The sequence below is a fragment of the Hemiscyllium ocellatum genome, chromosome 24, assembly GCF_020745735.1.
Source record: "Hemiscyllium ocellatum isolate sHemOce1 chromosome 24, sHemOce1.pat.X.cur, whole genome shotgun sequence".
Classification (NCBI taxonomy): Eukaryota; Metazoa; Chordata; class Chondrichthyes; order Orectolobiformes; family Hemiscylliidae; genus Hemiscyllium; species Hemiscyllium ocellatum.
In genome coordinates, this window is record NC_083424.1 from 18,289,831 (window position 1) to 18,312,038 (window position 22,208).

At 42.0% G+C, this 22,208-nt stretch overlaps 1 protein-coding gene across 1 annotated transcript in view; it reads right to left on the minus strand.

The window, feature by feature from the left end:
* Positions 1–463: 463 nt before the first annotated feature.
* Positions 464–22,208, minus strand: part of LOC132827453 (uncharacterized) — a 72,281-nt gene continuing 50,536 nt past the window's right edge. The window contains exons 13-19 of the mRNA XM_060844140.1: positions 19,141–19,203; positions 18,390–18,566; positions 16,628–16,934; positions 14,955–15,127; positions 8,147–8,394; positions 6,207–6,339; positions 464–2,133 (exon numbers count right to left, since the gene is read on the minus strand). Of these exons, the coding sequence (XP_060700123.1) occupies positions 1,876–2,133; positions 6,207–6,339; positions 8,147–8,394; positions 14,955–15,127; positions 16,628–16,934; positions 18,390–18,566; positions 19,141–19,203 (1,359 nt within the window). The 3' untranslated portion in view covers positions 464–1,875. The remainder of the gene's footprint in view (positions 2,134–6,206; positions 6,340–8,146; positions 8,395–14,954; positions 15,128–16,627; positions 16,935–18,389; positions 18,567–19,140; positions 19,204–22,208) is intronic.

Genomic DNA, 22,208 nt, shown 5'->3' on the forward strand with positions numbered 1-22,208 from the left:
TTATGGGGATGTATGTTGGTCTGCATAGAATGGTCTTTGGAGGGACAGTGTAGACTTGATGGGTTGAATGGCCTCTGTACTGTAGGGATTCTGTGATTTGATCTGATTATGTTTTACTTGTTTTCTGAAAAATTTTTGGAATGGTAAAGGTAGGATGTAATTGTGAATTATTTACTAATGGCAGCATGTGATTGGAATATTTATGTAATTGTGGTACAAGTAGTTTGTAAACCAAGAATCCAAATAATTTTACATCAGTGCATCACATAGAATCAAACAGAAGATGCAACTGTTGCTGTAACACCTACATCAGATAATGCAAATTACATGCATTACAATGACTATTACAAACCACAGTGTTGCTCAACATTCAAGACACACAAAAATAGCAATGTAAACAAATCCCCAGACTGCTTTGTAAAGTATCAATTTATTCAGAACCTGAATGATTATGCTCAGGAAATCAGTACCAATAAATTAACAAGTGTTTTATTCTTTGATTCACGCATTGGAAATTACAGAAGAATAATGTTTGAGAGAGTAGTATTATGAACCAGGCCAGACCCCCTCAAAACAATTCAAGAACGTAGCCCAGACCCTAACTTTGCCAGTTGCTTTAACCAGGTATAGAGTAGATATTCCAGGAGAGATGCAGCTGGCCAAACCACTTAGTTTTAAACAAAACAGACTTTATTTACAAGATTACCGAATGAAACACAAACAAAAGAGAACAGAATACAGGATAATTTAACATCCCCAAAAATCCAACAGATCATCCAAACTTAATGATGCTGTTCCAAATACTTGCTACAGTCCCCATAAACACCCCTTGGCACAAAAGGTAAAATCAAACCCAGAGTCTTACAGGAGAGAAGTCAGGGACAGAGGGTCAGCATAGACCTGCTTCTCCTGAATCGAGCAGCTTCACAACACTACTGCTAAAAAAAACCCAAACCACACCAGAGAAAAACTGAGCTGGGAAAACTGGCCTTTCATTGCATAAGTGTTTTTTTTCCCCCAAAACTTGAAAGCCTGTTGCCTGAGACAATATTTGTTAGCTATAATCAACCTGGCCCTAAAACCCTTGAACTTAGACTTTTTGGACACCGTGTCTTTTATGACCTCTCCGAAAAAAAACCAAGGACAACATAACCTTATTAAAGGACAGCATCGTCGCAGTAGGATGTCTGTCCCTCAGTGTCAGAGGAAATCCTACCCTTGAGAGATGTCACCCAATCTCATTAGCCAACTGCTACAGCAGTCTCATCAATGGGCATTATTGAGAGGGGGGGGGGGGGTGGACAAAACAAGGTGAGATCTGAGACCCCAGGGAGAGGGTTAGATGGGGTCAGAGTCAAGGGCAGGTTGTGATAAATGAGGGTGGCATATTAGGATGAGAGAGAGTGTTTGTCAGGGGATGTTGTAATTGAGAGACATTTTCTCAATGATGTAGCCTCCATTCCTTTCCACCCTTTTTCAACCTGATCTCCAAACAACATATTTCCCATTCTGCCTACATCAATTGTATCATGCCAATGGCAGTGTATTAATAAGCTCCACTGCCTGTTCTTAATTCAATATGGCAGGTAGGCTGTGATTTGGCACCCACCCACTTGCCGGTATAATGGGGGTCAGCTTGGGTGGGCTGCTACCCCTGCTGCCTTATACTGCCCCAAACCTCACCAAAACACATCCGATAACGTTCTGTCCAATCCATCCAGGGAGTTCAATTTATCAGAAACTATATTCAGGCAAAAGGATTTAGATTGCAATTTTTGTAAGAAGGTTTGTTACACTGGTCTGATAAAGTTGTTTGCTGTCTGTGGTATTTTTACAAACCTCTCCAAGACTCACGACGGGTCACCTTTTGGTTAGTTACATTAAGCTACACCAGCTGGTTTGCTCTTTCAGCAAGATGGTAACACTATAAAAAATTCCGTAATCAGACAAAGTCTGGTCTTCATTCAGTATCTGGTCATTCCACTCCAGGTAACAACTGGACATCGGGGTGCTGGTCAAATACTTGGATTTTGCTTTTATATACCGGATGGGTAAGAAAGGATTCATAGAGAAATGTTCTGTGTGGTATGAAGTATTCTCCAGCTTGACTGAAATTGGAATATCTTTTACAGGCTGAAAAAAAATCATAAAATACTGTAAAATAAACAAAGGAATGCAGGTTCTGCAAAGATACATCACTAATGTTACTATAATCAGTAGTAAACTCAATGCTGGTACATTGGCGTGAGCTTGCTTAAAAGGAAGACAGAATGGAAAATCAGCTTTGAAGTTTAGTAACCCAACCTCGGAACTGTGCTCTCTTGTGGCCACAGTGGGGAGTGTAGATACCCAAACTGATGCTTATATGTCTCACTGAGGGCCAAATTAAACTATTGTACCATTTGTTTCTCATTTATCATGTCATACTTCCCAGGTTTAATATTAATCTTACATTTTGTTGGTTTGTTCCCCCAATTTCTATATACTCCTCTATTTGGTCAAATTTAATATCCGAGATCTCATAACTCAGGTTCTAAGAATAAGTTAAACAATATCAGCACATGAATCTATCAAATCATTCAAAAAATAATGTAAGTATTTCTGGCTCCATCAGAACTAAAAACCTGAGAGAAATAATACCAATGAAAAGAAAGTTAAACACAAGCAAACAAAACTCCCAAAATATTTGAAAGAATATTTTCTTTTGCTTCTTTTTTTTCGCATCTGAGCTCAAGACAGGAATTGTAAATAATATTATTGACCTAAGAACACTGCATTATCTGGGCAGTGCTGTCCGGAGATCCAACTGGGATTAGGAGTTTGCATCTCTGACAGGCCAAGGCATTGGATCATTTAAAACAAAGGCAGAAATGGCTGGAGAAGCTCAACAGGTCTGCTAGCATCTGTGGAGTGAAAACAGAGTTAATAATTCAAAGTTTGGGAGAAGATTTGTAGCTCGTTGTTGTGGTTCTGTTCGCCGAGCTGGGAATTTGTGTTGCAGACGTTTCGTCTCCTCTCTTGATGACATCCTCAGTACTTGGGAGCCTCCTGTGAAGCGCTTCCGTGATGTTTCCTCCGGCATTTATAGTGATTTGTCTCTGCCGCTTCCGGTTGTCAGTTCCAGCTGTCCGCTGCAGTGGCCGGTATATTGGGTCCAGGTCAATGTGCTTGTTGATTGAATCAGTGGATGAGTGCCATGCCTCTAGGAATTCCCTGGCTGGGAATTCCTAGAGGCATGGCACTCATCCACTGATTCAATCAACAAGCACATCGACCTGGACCCAATATACCGGCCAATGCAGCGGACAGCTGGAACTGACAACCAGAGGCAGAGACAAATCACTATAAATGCTGGAGGAAACATCACTGAAGCGCTTCACAGGAGGCTCCCAAGCACTGAGGATGCCACGTAAACAAGGGACAAAACATCTGCAACACAAATTCCCAGCTCGGCGAACAGAACCACAACAGAGTTAATAGTGTCTGACTATTCAGAAGGGCAGCCAGATCTTCCTTGATCTCTGACAAGAGGGTCTTAAACATCAGAATGAGGAGCCAAGAAGCTCCAACTCAACTCACATTACTGATGTGCCTTAGGATCCTGAGGGAGTCCAAAAGCAACAAACAACTGTGGTACCTGGGTGGGTCATTTAAACTGTGTTAGATCCTGCTTGGGTTACTCTGTGATTGGGTAAAAAATGAGGTCTGCAGATGCTGGAGATCACAGCTGAAAATGTGTTGCTGGTTAAAGCACAGCAGGTTAGGCAGCATCCAAGGAACAGGAAATTCGACGTTTCGGGCATAAGCCCTTCATCAGGAATGAGGGTTACTCTGTGATTGGCCAGTAGTCCAAAGAGGTTGGCTATGCCATCTTCCTACCCTGCCTTTAACTTTGCGTTTGTCCTAGCCAGTCTGCTGTCATAGACAGTGTTCATTGTGCCCCCGCACTGGTTTCTCCCCCCACCCACCGACAGTGTGAACTCTCCAGAGTTACCTTCAGGAATCCCTGGTCTCTGTCTAACCATTATCTGTTGAGTTTGGCATTTTCCTGGGAATGACTGGGAGGAGCTTGGTGCTTTAGGGTGTAAGTTTGCTCGCTGAGCTGTAGGTTTGATATCCAGACGTTTCATTGCCACTGATGATGTTACCTAGCCAGGTAATCTCCAAGTGAAGCAAAGCTGTTGTCTCCTGCTTTCTATTTATATGTTTGTCCTGGATGGGGTTCCTGGGGTTTGTGGTGATGTAATTTCCTGTTCGTTTTCTGAGGGGTTGATAGATGGTATCTAGATCTATGTGCTTGTTTATGGCGCTGTGGTTGGAGTGCCAAGCCTCTAGGAATTCTCTGGCATGTCTTTGCTTAGCCTGTCCCAGGAGAGATGTTTTGTCCCAGTCGAAATGGTGTTTTTTTTCATCCTTGTGTAGGGCTACAAGGGAGAGAAGAGCTTGGTGCATTTATATAGTGGGGGGGGGCAGTATCAGAGTGAGAAGGGACAGTCACTATTATCAGGAATGGGAAGGGGATTTCTTCAGGGATAGGGAGTGATCACTGCGGAGGATGAGGGACTGATGGGGAGGTGATCGCTGTTAGGGATAGGGAGTGATCACTGGAGTGGGGTGCAGTTAGGAAAATCACTGATCAGAGGATTGAGGAGGAAGGTCACTGCCATAGACTGGGTGGATTTGTTATGTTAGTTTTCTCTCTAAACAAAAAACAAACAGCCATAGGATAGTTAATTGTAGACATGCAGCCTTGGGACATTTCAAAACTGAACAGAATACATGTATGGCCATAGCAAAGGGGACCTGCTACGCTGCTCCACATGGGATCTATCAGACAGCAACTCCACAATTCTGAAGGAGCCAAGATGGGAGCTGGTGGTGAAAAGGTCCCAATATAAATAAATCGGAGTGCAATGTCAATCTGACAATGATTGCCATTCCTTAGAAAGTTCAAACTATAGATTCCAAGCAGCTGCTGAGTCAGATTGGTGACCAGGCAGAGTACAGAGTGATTGTAGTGAAAAGGCCTACTGAAGTGTCTTGGATCACTCATCGAGTGAATTATACCAGTCAGACTGATACTCTGATCCATGAGTTGGTCATAGTTTGTATAGAAGTAGGGATGCTATAATTTATCTCAGTGTATGTGACCTACACAGGGGAGAAAATAGGTTGGTCAGGAATACTATTGTTGGTCTTTGCACTATTTGGAGGTACACGCACATGGATAGATTTGAAGTCAGCTGGAAACCACTCTCCTCCCACTTAAACCAGGTATTTATGCTCATTGTCATAAGACCAGCCATTTATTTTCAGGTGTCAGAAGGTCACCTAATTCCATGGTACCAGAACAGCAGCCCAGGGCTTGGAAGAGGTACAGAAGGGATTTATTAGAATGGTAAAACTGAAGAGAGACTTTAGTTCTGTGAAGACACTGGAGAAACTCATGTTCTTAAGAGGACATTCAACACAAATATTCAAAATCATGATTGTTTTTGGTATGTAAAGAAGAACTGTTTTCTGTGGTGAAAGACTTGGTAACTGGTGTTAGAAATTTAAGGCTATTAATGAAAGAACATGAGGAGGCATTTTAAACACAGCCAATTGTTACAATCTGAAATGTGCTGCCTGAGAGAGTGCTGGATGTAGATTCAATAGTAACAGCGTAAAGAGAATTGCATAAATAGTTAAGAAGTTACTTTGCAGGGCAAAGATTGGAGAGTGACACTAATTGGACAGATCTATAAAAGAGCCAGCACAGGCACTAGAGGCCAAATGGCTTCTTTATTTACTCTGTCATTCGATGATTTTATGTCAGTACTCCCAGGATGAAAAGCAAACAATCAACAAAAGACTGATTAGATCAGGAATTATCCGCAATTTGCACACCATGCCCTTAACGTAGCTCAACATCTCTCAAATGAGCATGAGCAAACAAAATTTGACATAGAGCAACAGTGACCAGAAGTTTGGAGAAAGATGTAGATTTACAGAACATCTTAAAAAGAGGAAAGTAAACTAAGAAACAGCCAATTTAAGGTTGGATTTCCAGAGGATAGAGCCTAGGCAGCTGAAGTTGGGGTACATGTGATCTAACAAAGCAGCTTTGTGCTTTATGGATCATGCAAAGTATAACAGTCTTTTACTATTCTCTCATCGATCAACCATTCAATATAATCACGTTTGATAGTTCTGTGATATTTTACCTCAACTTTCCAAGGTTCCACGTTCCATGCACAGACTTGCTCTAAGCAATTTTTAGCTTCCTTTGCAACCAAATCCCATCGAGCATTTCCAGCAACATTTCCTGTTGGATCTGCAGGGTCGAGTATCATTGGCCTAATTTTCAAACAACACAAGGATCACCATCAAATGATGAATCTGCAATGCTCATTCTTCAGATTGTATATTTGTATATGTAACTAATTCTTGTTCAGAGCCCAGTGGCACTGTTCACAATATCTGTGCGACTTCATAAAGATTCACAGAATCTCTACAGTAAGGAAGGAGGCCATTCAGTCCCTAGCAGCCCACCCAGACCCAGCCTCCCTACCCTATTTCTGTAATTACTATGGTTAATCCATCTAGCTTGCACATTCCTGGACACCATGGGGCAATTTAGCATGGCCAAACCACCCAACCAGCATATCATTGGACAGTGTGACAAAACCAGAGTACCTGGCAGAAACCCACACAGACACGGGGAGAACATGCAAAAGCCAGACAGACAGTCACCTAAGATGGGAATCGAACCTAGGTCTCTGGCATTGTGAGGGCAGCAGTGCTAACCATCTAAAGACAGGAGCACAATTTTGGACTCAAATCTTTGCTCCTCTACTCCTTCTGGGCTCTTATTTTCCAAGAAATGTATGACCTCTTTGTTTTCTAATGTCCATAAAGGACAATTTTGAATATGAAACTTCTGTGTTCCTATTTTCAGGAAACCAGAATGGAAGAAATGTGATTAACCAAATCTGACAAATTATCTGCAGGTTTTACTGGAAAGTAAATATTTCATTGGTAAATGATTCCTTTTCCTCCCACACAACTGTTTCTCACTGTCAGACCTCTACTGATGCCACTCTTGAAGAAGCCAATGAGATGTGAAGGCACTGACCAATAAGGGGATTTGCCCCAAATGTTTGCTTTGCACAGCTGGCCCATGAAGCCAAATCCCACTTATTCAAAGCTAAACTATGTATGTATTTATTTATTTATTTATTAAAACATTGCAATCAAATTTGAAGTATCGAAGTGTTATTTGTATACATAATTGCTTCCTGTTCACAGTAGACGTGCACTACTGATGCAGACCTGCGCTGTTTTACAAAGACAGGAACACGATTCTTAACTCTCGAAGCCCTTTGTTCCTCTACCCATTTATCCTCTACCAAATGTTTGACTTCATCTTTTTCTGTTACGCAAAAAAGAAAATTCTGAATAAAGGAAGTTTCCAAAGCCAACAGGGTTGATATATGATATAATCCTTTGATTAGTTATAATAAATTTCAAATCTCCATAATTCTCAGTAGATGAACCAATGGGACACTTATTTCACAAAACCAAGTTGGTATGATCTGGACTGCATTATGTGCCTGTACAGGCATGATGGGCAGCACAGTGGCACAGCAGTTAGCACTGTTGCCTCTCAGCGCCAGAGACCTGGGTTCAATTCCCGCCTCGGGCAACTGTCTGTGTGGAGTTTGCACATTCTCCCCGTGTCTGCGTGGGTTTTGTCCGGGTGCTCCGGTTTCCTCCCACAGTCCAAAGATGTGCAGGTTAGGTGAATTGGCCATGCTAAACTGCCCTTAGTGTTAGGTGAAGGGGTAAATGTAGAGGAATGGGTCTGGATGGGTTGCTCTTCGGAGGGTCAGGGTGGACATGTTGGGCCAAAGGGCCTGTTTCCACACTAAGTAATCTAATCTATGTAAAAGGGTGACAGAAACACATCCAATAATTGCCTACGAACAGATTTGGATAAATCACTAAAGGGGAAACTTTGGCAGAGCCTTGAGACAGGAGCAATGGAATCAGACTAATTGAATAGCAATTTCCAAGATTTGGAGCAGGCATGATGGGCTGATTGGCCTCCTCCTGCACAATAATTTTCCATCTGGAAAAATACTGTAAAAACAATCCAACTTGCCTTTGTTCTTGAAGTTTATCTTTCAGGAAATTGGCCACATAGCAATTGTCGAAGTCATAGTTCGTGGTCCAGAAAATCCACAGCTCTCTGTATCTAACAATCAATTCCATTACTGTTCTGAATCCTTCAGCCGTACTGAACTGGTCTCCCCCACCCACACTTTCCCACGCATAGATGACCAGCAGCTCCAGGGCATACTTTGGTGGCAGGAACTCTCCACGTAGTTGACATTTGTATGGTCGGACGTACTGTTGGGTTAAATAAAAAAAATTCACTGCACGCGCTTGCAATCCTTCCAGAGTTAAAAATCACACAACACCAGGTTATTGTCCAACAGATTGAATTGGAAGCACTAGCTTTCGGAGCGCTGCTCCTTCATCAGGTGGTGAATCCTTGCAGAAGTATTGAAATGTAAACTTTGCCAAGTAATGTTGACAGTGTAAAGTTTCCCTTAATGGGAATACAAATTAAAGTAAAATGTTCTTGAAAGATAATTTTAAAGGACAATTAGTTTTCACATTTCCACCTGTGGGGCAAGCTTTAAGATAATTGACAAAACAGGGAAAGGAGCAGAGTGTTATTTTACGGAGTATCTGATTATGATTGGGATTCTACTGCCTTTAAATGGCAGTGAAAGCAGGTTTATGAGTAACTTTCAAAAGGAAATTGAATTTATACAGTATATGAAAAGTAAAAACTTAGAGATGTAGAGAAATCACAGGGGAATGGGACTAATTGGATAGTTCATCACGAAGGACCAAATGTTTTTTGTGAACTATATCATCCTATTAACTACTTGCAGGGGCCAGGGCTAGAAAATCAAGAACTGGTCACATTGACCTTTCTGCTGAATCTTTGTCCCACGTGTTTGTTCCGTGACCCTGCCGGAGAAACTTGTTTATGTAGTGAACTTTGGTCATTTGCCTAGGGCCAGACCACATACTGTCTGCACAGTTTGAATGGCAATGATCTTTGATCTCACTGAAGACCAGACATGGACCAGGCAGACAGTGGATCCAGCTGCTACCTACCTTAAGGGAATCAGTGTACATCTGCACAGCAAATGGCACTACATGAGTACTACATCTCAATATCATCCCCCCAGTGCCTGCAGTATCATTTTACAACCTGTGAATGGTGGAAAGATGAGTATTAACTCTTTATTTCCTCTTAAACCAGACAAGACACAGGTTTTCTTGCTTAAATATTCATTTATACATGCATGGGAGACATCTACGTCAAGAAAATGTCATTCAGCTCAGATCTTATTATGAAAGCCAAGGTTTTGCACCAGTTTTACAGATAACAATCTTCCAATCAGCTATTACTACAGATAATATCCTATTTCTATTCCTATTTCTACATAACCCTGGTTGCATAATTTGCTGTTATTCAATCATATTCAAACTTAAGCACATGATAATATAATCCAATTATATCATTATATGTCCAGATCCCATATTGTTAACATTGTGACAGGAACCCAAACTGCTCATTCTCTCCCCAAGCAATGGGAATTGAATCTTTTCTGTTCCTGGAATTAAGTGGTAACATTAAGCAGGTTTTGAAGACACTTCATCTAATCTACCTGATTGAACCTATTCTGTAGCTAATCTAATCTAATCTATCCAGATTGGACACAATACTGAAAGACAAAGCTTCCTCCAGTCTGCCCCAGGTGCAAAAACATTTCTTCCTTAAACGGATGTCCAAATGTTTGCAATTGAAGCTGGATGAATCACAAAACCTTAGAAAAGGCCATACACACTCAACCAGAAACCATTTCAGCAACAGAAGTCACGAGAGTGCGAGCCAGGGTGGTGGTGTGGGGCAGCCAGGAAGCTAAGTTTGAACATAAAATATTTACCTTGTGAATTGGCACAGTGAATGCAGAGCAGGAGCAGACACAGAAGTGGACACGGGGACTGCTGGGTCGGTGAACTCATATATTTGGGCAATGTCTGGAGTTGGAGGAGATAGTGGAGGTCCTTAATGAATATTCGCTTCAGTATTCACTACTGAGAGGGACCTTGTTGTTTGTGAAAACAGCATGAAACAGCTGATATGCGATGAACAGTTGTATATTAAGGCGGCGAACGTGCTGGAAATGTTGAAGAACATGATGAAAGATAACTCTCTTGGGGCAGACAGGATAGACCCAAGGTTACTACAGGAAGAAAGGGAAAAGATTGTTGCTCCTTTAGCAATGATCTTTGCGTCCTCACTGTCCATTGGAGTAGTATCAGATGATTGGAGGGTGCCAAATGTTATTCCATTGTTCAACAAAGGGAATAGGGATAATCCTGGAAATTACAGACCTATCAGTCTTATGTCAGTGATAGCAAATTATTGGAGAGGATTTTGAGAGACAGAATTTAGGATTATTTAGAGATTATTTAGAGTTTGATTAGAGATAGTCAGCATGGCTTTGTGGGAGGCAGGTCATGCCTCACAAACCTTATTGAATTATTTGAGGATGTGACAAAACACATTGATAAAAATAGGGCAGTGGATGTATGGATTTTAGTAAGGCATTTGATAAGGTTCCCATGGTAGGCTCATTCAGAAAGTAAGGAGGCATGGGATACAGGGAAACATGTCTGTCTGGATACAGAATTGGCGAGCCCATAGAAGACACAGGGTAATCAATGGAAAGTATTCAGCCTGGAGCTTGGTAACCAGTAGTGTTCAGCAGGGATCTGTTCTGGGACCTCTGCTCTTTGCGAATTTTATAAATGACTTGGATGAGGAAATGGAAAGGTGGGTTAGTAATTTTGCCAATGACATCAGGTTGGTGGAGTTATGGATAGAGGGCTGTTGGAGTTACAATGGTACATTGACAGGATGCAGAGCTGGGCTGATAAGTAGGAGATGGAGTTCAACCTGGAAAAGTGTAAAGTGATTCATTTTGGAAGGTCGAATTTGAATACAGGGTGAAAGGCAGGAATCTTGGCAGTGTGGAGGGACAGTATAGAGTGCAGAGGGATCTTGGAGTCCATGTCCATAGATCCCTCAAAGTTGCCATCCAAGTTGATGGAGCTGTTAAGAAGACATATGGTGTGTTGCTTTCATTAGCAGGGGGATTGGGTTTAAGAGCTGTGAGGTTACTTTTCAGTTCTATAAAGCTCTGGTTAGACCACACTTGGAATATTGTGTTCAGTTCTGGTTACCTCATTATAGGAAGGATGTGGAAGCTGTAGAGAGGGTGCAGAGGAGATTTACCAGGATGCTGCCTAGACTGGAGAGTATGTCTGATGAAGAAAGGTTGAGGGAACTGGGATTTTCTCATTGGAGCGAAAAAGGATGAGAGGTGACTTGGTAGAGGTGTACAGAATGATGAGAGGCGTAGATAGAGTGGATAGCCAGAGACTTTGCCCAGGGTGGAAATGGCTATCACATGGGGGCATAATTTTAAGATGATTGGAGGAAGGTTTAGGGGAGATGTCAGAGGTAGGTTCTTACACAGAGTGTGGCGGGTGCGTGGAATGGACTGCCAGCACCGATAGTGAAGACAGATACATGAGGGACATTTAATCGACATTTAGAGTAGGATAAAAGGTCAGCACAACATTGAGGGCCAAAAGGCCTGTACTGTGCTGTACTGTTCTACATTCTAGAAACTGAACACCATGCATAAAATACATTGGCAAACTGGGACTCCTGTCAGACCAAACTTAAAGCACCTCTTGAATCAATATTGTTTAAAAAGTACAATAACTATAAAAATAACTTACCTGTGAATGGCAACGTCTGAACTGAAGAATTCTGAGGAAGCTCACTTCTTGTCTAATTCATCTGATTTCAGATGACAAACAGTGGATTGACAAACAGTCAGCAGACCCCTCATTAACTTACTGAAGGCCCTTACACCCTGAGTGCATCTGAAGTTGAGATCAACTAAATTAGCAGAGGCCCAAATATGTACATGTATTGCATATGGAATCTCAGCCCTAAATTTGTTGTTTTCAATGCACATTTTACAACTGACAAACAGAAACATGATTAGAGTGGTCAGGCAGCATCCGAGGAGCAGGAAAATCGAATTCCTGATGAAGGACTCCTGCCCGAAACGTGGATTTTCCTGCTCCTCAGATGCTGCCTGACCCGGGATGGGACCACTCGCCGCAGCAGTTTCGCTGCCGCTGATTAGCCACTGCCCTTTCACTGCCGAGGACACTTAGCCAGCACCCACTGGCCACTGAAGACGATTCGCCAGTTCGCCACTGCGCCAAATTTTGGCGATGTGAACAAAGTGGCCAATGTAATGGACAGATCCACACCAAGAGTAGCACTGTGATAAAAACAATTAATGGACACACACATTCTCCTTCCGCAGCAAGTGTCCAAGTTGCAAAAGTGAAAACAAGTTTAAAATGTCGTGCAGAAGAATTGCAGGAAGTACCTAGTGTTCTTATTAACGAATGTGTAGCTGATGTCCCTCAGTCAGTCCCAGCATCTTTACCGACGAAAAGCAGCATGAAGAAAATAATTCAACGAGAAAGGAATGATATTAGTTTAGCGCCACCAAACCCGACTGATCTTCAGCATTTGGTGATTCCAATTAGATACAAAGTATATAAGCCAGATAATGGAGCAGGAGAAAAATTTCTTTTGGCAGATAGTGGTCAAGGAAGTAATCGAATAATCATATTTGGTAGGGAATCTTGGATGCATCATTTAGCAGAATCCACCTGGTTTGTGGATGGTACATTCAACTCAGCCCCAGTTTTATTCTCTCAGGTATAATGTATTTTAGCAAAAAGACTTGATGGGGTTCACCCAATATTGTATATACTTTTACCAAATAAGCAGAGTTCAACGTATGTATGCATGTTTGAAATGGTGAAGTCCTTGGTACCTAATCCCAGACCACAGTATATCCATTGTGACTTTGAGTAGGCAGCTATCAATGCTATAAGAGAACGTTTTCCTGAAGCTAGAATTAGGGGCTGTTTCTTTCATTTAGCTCAAAGTATGTATAGACGTTTTGCTGCAGTTGGAGCAACTCATCAATACAGCACCGATCCTGATTATGCTTTCAAAACAAGAACAGTAATTGTGTTGGCTTTTGTGCCACTTAGTGACCTTGATAACTATGTAGAAGCACTCGCAGATTTTTTTGCCTCAAGAACTACAACCAATACTAGATTAGTTTGAATGTAATTATAGTGGACTCTACAATAGAGCTGGCAGTAGCCGAAGGGCACCTTTATTTCCCCGTGACATGTGGTTGGTCTATGAGACAACAATAAACGATGAAGATCGCACAAGTAATCACGCTGAAGCCACTCATCAGAGAATTACTTTTGAACTCGGAGCTCACCACCCAATCATATGGAAATGTATTGGAACGTTAATGAAACTGCAAAAGGGGCGTGATTTATATATGGAACAGCTGATAGCAGGTTACCCACCACAAATAAAGCTAAAAAAGTATCGAGACGCAGACGATAGAATTAAAAAAATTGTTGTTGAAACAAGAGATTGTTTGGAATATCTTAGTGGAATAGTGCATAACTATCAAATGAACTCAAATTTCATTGTTGAATATTCATGTGAGATTTTACTGCCATTATAAAGATTTTTAAAATATATTTCCTTTTTCTAGTTAAAGTTTATAACTCATTTTTATATATAAACCAATAAAATGATATTTATTTTACCTTTTTTTATGAATATGTAGTATGTACTTGTATAAATAAAGGGGACTGAGAAGTATGAAAGAACAGGCAGGAGGGAAAACAATCAGTACTTGTATATATTTCCGGTAGCGAATAGTCTCCAGAGGTCAAACCACCCCAGTGGAGAAATGCTGGTGGCGAACCGGCAGTGGCTAATTGGCGGCGGCAAATGTGCTGTGGTGAATCGTCACCAACCTGCCTGACCTGCTGTGCTTTCCCAACACCACTCTAATCTTATCTCTGGTTTCCAGTATCTGCATTCCTCACTTTCGCCTATAAACAGAAATAGGTGAAACCTCAGCTCATTTGGACGCTGTCTTATTTTCTTTGGCTAGAACCTGGTCAACAAACTGAAAAGAACAGGTTTATGACTGGCAGGGCAGCCTTCACAATTCACAGGATTATTACAGCACAGGAGGCCATTCAGCCCATTGTGTCTGCGGGAGCTCTCTGAGCATTCTCTTTGAGCCACTGTGTGCAGCCCCGCACACTGTTCCTTTCCAAATTCTAGCTTCCTGTGGAATATTTCAGTTGAATTTGCCTCCATCATATTTTTAGTAAACACATGCCAAACCCTATGCACTCACTGCATGAACACAATTTTTCTTGCATCACCTTTGCTTTTATTGCTCATTTCTTTAAACCTATGTCCTCTGATTCTCGATTCTTTCACAAGTGAAAGCATTCTCCCCATCTGCTCTGTCTAGACCCCTCATGATTTTTAAAACCTTCATCAAATTTCCTCCAAATCTTCTCTTCTCTGAAGAGATCAGTCCCAACTGCTCAATCCATCTTTATAACTGAAGTTCCTCATCCCTGGAACCACTCGTCAATATTTTCTACATTCTCCGATATTTTCACACTTTCCGGTAATGTAGCTTCCAGAAACTGATGTAATACTTCAGGTGATACCCAACCACTGTCTTACATAAGTTCAACATAATCTCATTTCTGTAAGCTTTATTAACCATGGTCTCAACCTATCCTTCCATCTTTCTGACATATGTACATATGCACCCAGGTCTCTCTGCGCCCCTTTAAAATTGTGCCCTTTCTGTTACATTAAGCTTTTGCAAGTTTGTGTTCACAATACATAAATGAACTTCAACAACAGTCCTTACACCTACCTCTATGTACCAGTGTTTCACAAGGCGGATCAGGTCCTTCAGTTTAACTGGACGGCACTTTACAAAGTCTCTTTGAAGTTCAGTGAAACATGTTGAGAATTCTCCTCCTAACCCCTCGGCCTTAATCAGGTTCACATAAACCTGGGCATTTGGACGGGTTTGTGCATGCTGACCTTTAAGACAATGAAGAAATGGACTCTTATTTTTCAAGCACTGGGCCGATTTAATACAGAATAAATTGTTAATGATTGATGGAAGACCATTATGTAAGGAAGAACTTCAAAATGGTGTAAAGCTGAAATAAAATTGAAGTGCTGGAAATGCACATTGCCTGGTATGTCCCCAGGGGCTTTCCAGGCTTCCCACCGTTACCTTGATAGCGCCAGGACCCCATGTTCAATTCCCGCCTCAGGCAACTGTATGGAGTTTGCACGTCCTCCCAGTGTCTGCGTGGGTTTTCACTGGGTGCTCCAGCTTCCTCCCACAGTCCAAAGATGTGCAGGTCAGGTGAATTGTCCATGCTAAATTGCCCGTAGTGTTAGGTGAAGGGGTAAACATAGGGGAATGGGTCTGGGTGGGTTGCTCTTCGGAGGGTCGGTGTGGACTTGTTGGACCGAAGGGCCTGTTTCCACACTGTAAGTAATCTAATCTAATCGATAAAAAAATGTTGGAGTAATGTTTTGCTGTTCGTTCTGGAATTTGAGCAACACTTCAGCAAGATATTGAAATCTATTGAAATTCTACCTGATATATCTGACAACATTGAAATAAAGGAGAAATGCAGGTCCCAGGGAGAGAAGGTAAAAACAATGACTGCAGATGCTGGAAACCAGATTCTAGATTACAGTGGTGCTGGAAAAGCACAGCAGGTCAGGCAGCATCTGAGAAGCAGGAAAATCGACATTTCTGGCAAAAGCCCTTCATCAGGAATAGAGGCAGGGTGCCTGTAGCATTTATCTCTCATTCTGCAGGCACCCTGCCTCTATTCCTGATGAAGGGCTTTTGCCCGAAACGTCGATTTTCCTGCCCCAGGGAGAGAAGTTGAAGCTGAACGTCCTCAGTTGTTTCAGTCCTGACAGTGGGCATGGACAATTGAGGCTACTCTGTTGAAAGGTGATGGAAGTGTAAGCCTTGCTTTGGTGTCAGGAATGTGGGGTAGTATACTGGCCTTTTGAAGAGCAGAAGTACAATTCATTGTTGGGACATGGGCTACTTCCTTGGCCAGACCACGGATGGTCATCTCCATGTCTATACTTGAAAGGGCTTCCAATGGGAATATATTCTTTAATGGACAGGATTAATTTACAAAGGGAGCTGGTGTTGAATGTTTCCAGGAGGCATTTAAGACCCCACAGACTTCCTAGCAGCCTGGAGCAAATGGTTATCAAAGATGCACCTCGTTTGACTGCCTAGCCTTACAGCAGAAGAAGTGATTGGTGAACAGATCCCATTTCAGCAGATAAAATGGCTAAGCATGAAAATATACAAGTGAGTCCCTCTGAAGGCCATTTCACCAAGCCGGCCAAAGACTTTGGCCTGAGATAAAGATCACAGTAGGCAGATGTGGTGAAGGTGGGCAAGGGGATGAAGTGGGCAAACAGCAAAATAAACTGAATGGATATAAACATCACAACCTCCTTCTCACCCAACCATTTTTCATTAATGTCTCATACCCAAAGCATCGAATGCTGGGAGAACATCGACCTCCACAGAATCAGACACCTCAGTGGATTGAAAACTGAAACTCAGGGAGCGAGGCGATGAGGTCAAGCCAGATGGTAACGTAATCATTCGGGGCTCTGTCATATTGATATCGAAAGCAATTTCTTCCCAGATCTCATTCAGCACCTTCCAAATTATTTTCAGGATTTTACCCCGGTTTTTCTTCTGGTCCTGAAAATTTTTGAACTGGCTGATGAAGACAACCAGATCTGCATCCGAGCGATTTTTTAAAGTTGTCCCTTTTCCAGAGGAGCCGCCCTGAGAAGACAAATGAAATAACAGCATGACCTTTTAGAGAATGGTTAGGAAATCACATTACCATAGAAATCAACATGGAGTCATTATCAATTCCCTTGCTATGGCCAAAATTCAATGTTAGCCATGTGGGTTCTGTACTGTCACTGAGGCCCACAATCATCATCTTTTACTAAATCCAATCCCAAGCCTTGAAGCAGAAGCTGATGCCTTGAATTCGGAGTTCTGCTTTTTGAGTTTGGAAGGTTGAGGGACAATCTAATTGAGATGTTTCAGACACCATTGGGATTTGGTAGCGTAGACGCAGAAATATTATAACCACTGGTGTGGTGAATCCAGGACAAAGGATGATATTGTAGAAATTAGAGTTAGGCCCCTTAGGAATGAAACCAGGATGTATTTCTTCACAGTAAAAGTAGAAGAAATCTAGAGTTCACCAGAGCTTCTTGTCTTGTATTCATCAGAAGAAGGACACCAATTCATACAGCATGAGTAGAGGGTGCTGTTTGGATGTGTCATCATTAATATGGAGATGGAACAAGAACAGTTAATTGTTAATCTTAATTCTCAGGTTAGACAGGTGGCCTCTGATTGGTCAGGTTTTGCTACATGGACAAAACAATCATTGGTCATCACTATGATCTATTTTCCTATTATAAACAAAAACTGCAATGTATGTTTGAATTCCATTTGCCAACATAAAGCAGAGCCCTGTGCATTAATATATACGGCTTGGAGCACAAACACATGGCTGTTTGTGCTCACAATATGGGCACAAATGATAATCTTAAATTGATTTCCCGTGTAATTTCTGCACACTCCAGATTATTTAATAAATGACGTCTAATAGCAGAATTATATCATATGTCAGACTTGCTGTTCTGAGGCTTGCAAGCATGGGCTGGAGGAGCACGATTATCATACTGCCCAGCGCAAAGGGCTAATGGTTGGAACATATGGCCCATCACACTGCTATCTAAGTTCATATCGCATCATTCATTTGTGTGGCAGGCAAAAGATCTTTTGGCTTGACAGCAGCATCTTGCACAGTGTGTGTTAATGTTGTGTACCACTCAGAAATCTCACCTGAAAACCAATCTTCATGCCCGGACCAAAACATTGGATGTTACCAGCTTACTTAGTAAGGGGAGAGTGACTGTCTTGCCTGAGGTTGATCAACATATACATTAAGTAACAGGGGATATTGAAAATGACATTGGTCTGACATGATTCTTGCTATCCTGAGCCAAGGGAAAATGGGTGAAATAGTGACAGCCCTGCTGCTCTAGTTGAGGTTGTGTAACCAAGCAACAACCAGGAACTGATCTGGTCTGAATGGCTCAGTGCCAAAGCAGAATAATGATGTAATAAGTCACCACTAGTGCCTGGTTTATTTTCTCCTGAGGAGATTCTTTGCAGCATTAATTCCTGAAGCATGGGATGTTCTGTTGGACTTACCTTCACTGTTTTAATGATTTTTATGGATCTGTAACCATAGAAACATCGCTCTTTTAAAAAACTGCAGATCCTGTCAATCGCCACGGCTACCTGATTCTGAAACTGTTGGTCAGGGCGAAGCTCACGAAAAATAAACGTATCCAGATGTTTTGGAATTGTCTCATATAGATCCATCCTCTGGAACATAGAAATGTTAACATGACAGGTTAGTAATTTCACTTCAGGTCAGCAAGTCCAGGTCTGGGTCTGCACAGGGAGTTATGAGCCTTCTGTGGTTCACAGCTGCTGGTCACCCTCCAGTGACTGGGCCTGACCCACATAAACATGTATTTTCCTGCAGTTATCATTAGTATCCTCTCTGTCCCAGGACTAAGTCTGGGAAATGAACATGGTTCTTCCTAATTTGTTTAGTTCAGTGCCAAACTAACACATATCGACCACCTGAATCATTCAGATAGCTTTTCCAGGACCAACTCACTCCACCAACGCTCACTGGTGATGACACTCCATATGAGTATGTTCTAGACAACATTCAGGCTTGGGCTAATAAATAGCAAGCCTCCTTCTCATTCCTCGTATGTGACAGGCAAGGACCATCACTAAAAGCAGAATTGAACCATTCAATGGCATTACCATTCCTGAACCATACACTATGAACATTCTGGTGATTCTCATTGACCAGAAGCTGCATTGAACCAGCCATATAAATACAGTGGCTACTAGAATAGTTCAGACACTATGAATAACTCACCTCCAGTCTTTCCAAACCCATCAAAAAGGCACAAGTCATGAATATGATGTACTCTGCACTTGTCTGAAAGAATCAGGAGATTGGCACTATCCAAGACAAAATAGCCCACTTGTTTGTACTTCATCGATGTGCTTCAATATTCTTTCCTTCCATCACCGATGTACATTGGCAGCTGTATGCAAGATGCACTGCTGCAGCTATCCCAAGCTCCTCCAACAGCACCTTGCAAATCTGTAACCATAGCTACCTCGAATGTCAAGGCCAGAATACTGATGGAATCATCACCACCTGGAAGCTCTTCTCCAAACTCCAGACCATCCTGACATCCTTCACTGTTTCCAGGTAAACATCCTGGAAGTCCTCCGAATTAGGAGCAGAAAGTAACCAATTCTGACTTTTGAGCTTGCTATGCCATTTTACACATTCATGATTGTTCTGTTTGTGTTTCAAAGTCCACATTCCAATCCATTCCTGATAACTTTTGATTGTTTTGTCTGACAAAACTCTATTTATATCCACTTTAAAAATATTTATTGACCCCACCTTCACCACCTTTTACTGCAGAGTTCCAAAGTTACATAACTTTTAAGAGGGAAAATATTCTCCTTTTCCTGTTGTAAAAATGCAAATCCTAAATCATTGATATGAATTGTAAAACACTGACAGTAGAAAAGGCATTGTCCCCGCTGTCAATCTGTAGAAGACCCATTGATCGTTGCTTGTTTTTTCACAAGCCAGCCAATTATCTATCCAGACTAGTATGTCACTCCCCACACTGTGAATTTCGACTCTGCATACTACTTTATGTGGCCCCTTGTCAAATGCCTTCCTGAAATCCAAGTATAAACCCTCAACACATTTACCCTTAGAATCAGCACTTTACTCCTTCACAGAATTCCAATATATTGGTTAAACCTTGCACAAAACCTGACTCTTCCAGATTACCTTGAATTTTTCAAAGTGCCCAGCTGTTATCTCTGTCAGGTTTTACGGTAACACCCGACCACAGCAGGTGTCAAATGAGGTGGCCTATAATTTCTTGGTTTCTGCCTCCCTTCTTGAATAAGGTCAGAAGTCACACGCCACCTGAGTATGGTCCAACAGGTTCATTTGAAATCACAAGCTTTCAGAGCGCTGCTCCTTCAAGGGAACCAAAACTACATTCTTCTGAACTGAACTCTGTATTACAAGGTTTACCTCTCTGAATGTCATAAAAGCTCAATCCTGTAAGCATTTCATCAATTAACTTTGCAGGTACTGAGGCATTTATCTGAAATCACATGCTTTCTTTAAGATGCCTGTAATTTACTGTTCCAAATAACTTTCTGACATCCCCGAGGGACAAGGACAGAAATCACTGGCACAGGTACTGTTCCTGGACCAAATCCCTGCCCTCTCACCTCAATAAGGGCTACCTCCAAAGCTGTGGGCCAGTCAGCTTTAAAAAGTCAGCTTTCAAAATAAAAGTTCTAACGAAATTACTTCCCAATCGATTTCTCAGAACATGTTGCCAATGGAACTATTTGCATATTTATTCACTCAGAAAAAAAATCACAGGAAAATGAACCCACAAGCTGCGAGGTAACTCACCTCTCACGCTGCAGAGACGAATCTGAAAACCGAGATTTTGAATGTGATAAAAGTTTTTTAAACTGCAGATGACGCAGGAAGTTTCTATTTCCCCGTCATTGCGTTGGCGAGCTCATTTTCGATTTCCACTTCTCCCTGACATTTGACAGGCTGATGCTGCAGATTTCGCTGTGACCAGCAGATGGCGGTGCCACAACACAACGTGTTCATGGTGTATGAACGGGGAGTTCCCGACAATTAACACATTGATGCAGAGAACATCCCATTCGGGATATTGGTAACCTTTCCTTTCGAGAGTGCGGTGGACGGATAAAAGAATGATTATACTTTCAAGGCTACTAATAATTATCTGCACGTAAGAACTCACCAGGGAGAGTGTTAAAATTAATTCAAAGTGTAGGCAGTGACACATGAAATCACTCGGCTCGCTTGCATTCCTATGAGAAGTTACCTAAAAGAATGAAGTTCTGTACAAGAATTGGATTTGTCAGGCTAATCTGGTACAAATTTACCAAGGCATTATTTCAGTAAGAGTTACGCCATAGATGAAGGTTGTGTGAAATACAAACATTGATCCTATACCCAACACAGAAAATCCTGGAGAAACTCAGCAGGCCTAGCAGCATTTTTGCAGAGAGAAAAAGAGTTAATGTATGACTGTACAAGTTAACGTATAGGTTAGACTTACAGTGTGGAAACAGGCCCTTCGGCCCAACAAGTCCACACCGACCCGCCGAAGCGCAACCCACCCATACCCCTACATTTACCCCTTACCTAACACTACGAGCAATTTAGCTTGGCCAATTCACCTGACCCGCACATCTTTGGACTGTGGGAGGAAACCGGAGCACCCGGAGGAAACCCACGCAGACACGGGGAGAACGTGCAAACTCCACACAGTCAGTCGCCTGAGTCGGGAATTGAACCCGGGTCTACAGGCGCTGTGAGGCAGCAGTGCTAACCACTGTGCCACCGTGCCGCCCACAAAAGTGGTATGATTTCTTCAGAATTGATGTTATAGCCTAATACCAGGAGAGTGATCACCTCTCCTCCTCTCCACATTGCTTTGGCTGTTTGCAAGGCCAATTCGAGAGGTTTCTGGAGGGTCAGCTGTTGTGACCTTCAGTATAGAGCTTAACATTGACATTGTAGGGGTTCCAGGAAGAGAAACTTTGTGGGATTTAAACATAGTGTTTATGAAACCGAGTGTAATACTGAGATCCAATTCATTACAAACAAACTACCTTTAAAAATACCAGTCCCGCAGTGATGTAACATGCTGGCGGCCTTAAACTCGTAGCCAAACCCTCACCCCTCAGCAGGAAGAATCCCATCCATGAATGGTGCCGGACAATCTTCATGGAGTTGGAATCACATATACATCTTGAAATGAAAGCTGGAAAAACAAATGGACGATGCCTGGGGCAGCAGAGAGTTTACCTTGCGATTCTTGGAATTTGAAAGTTAAAAAATGGAAA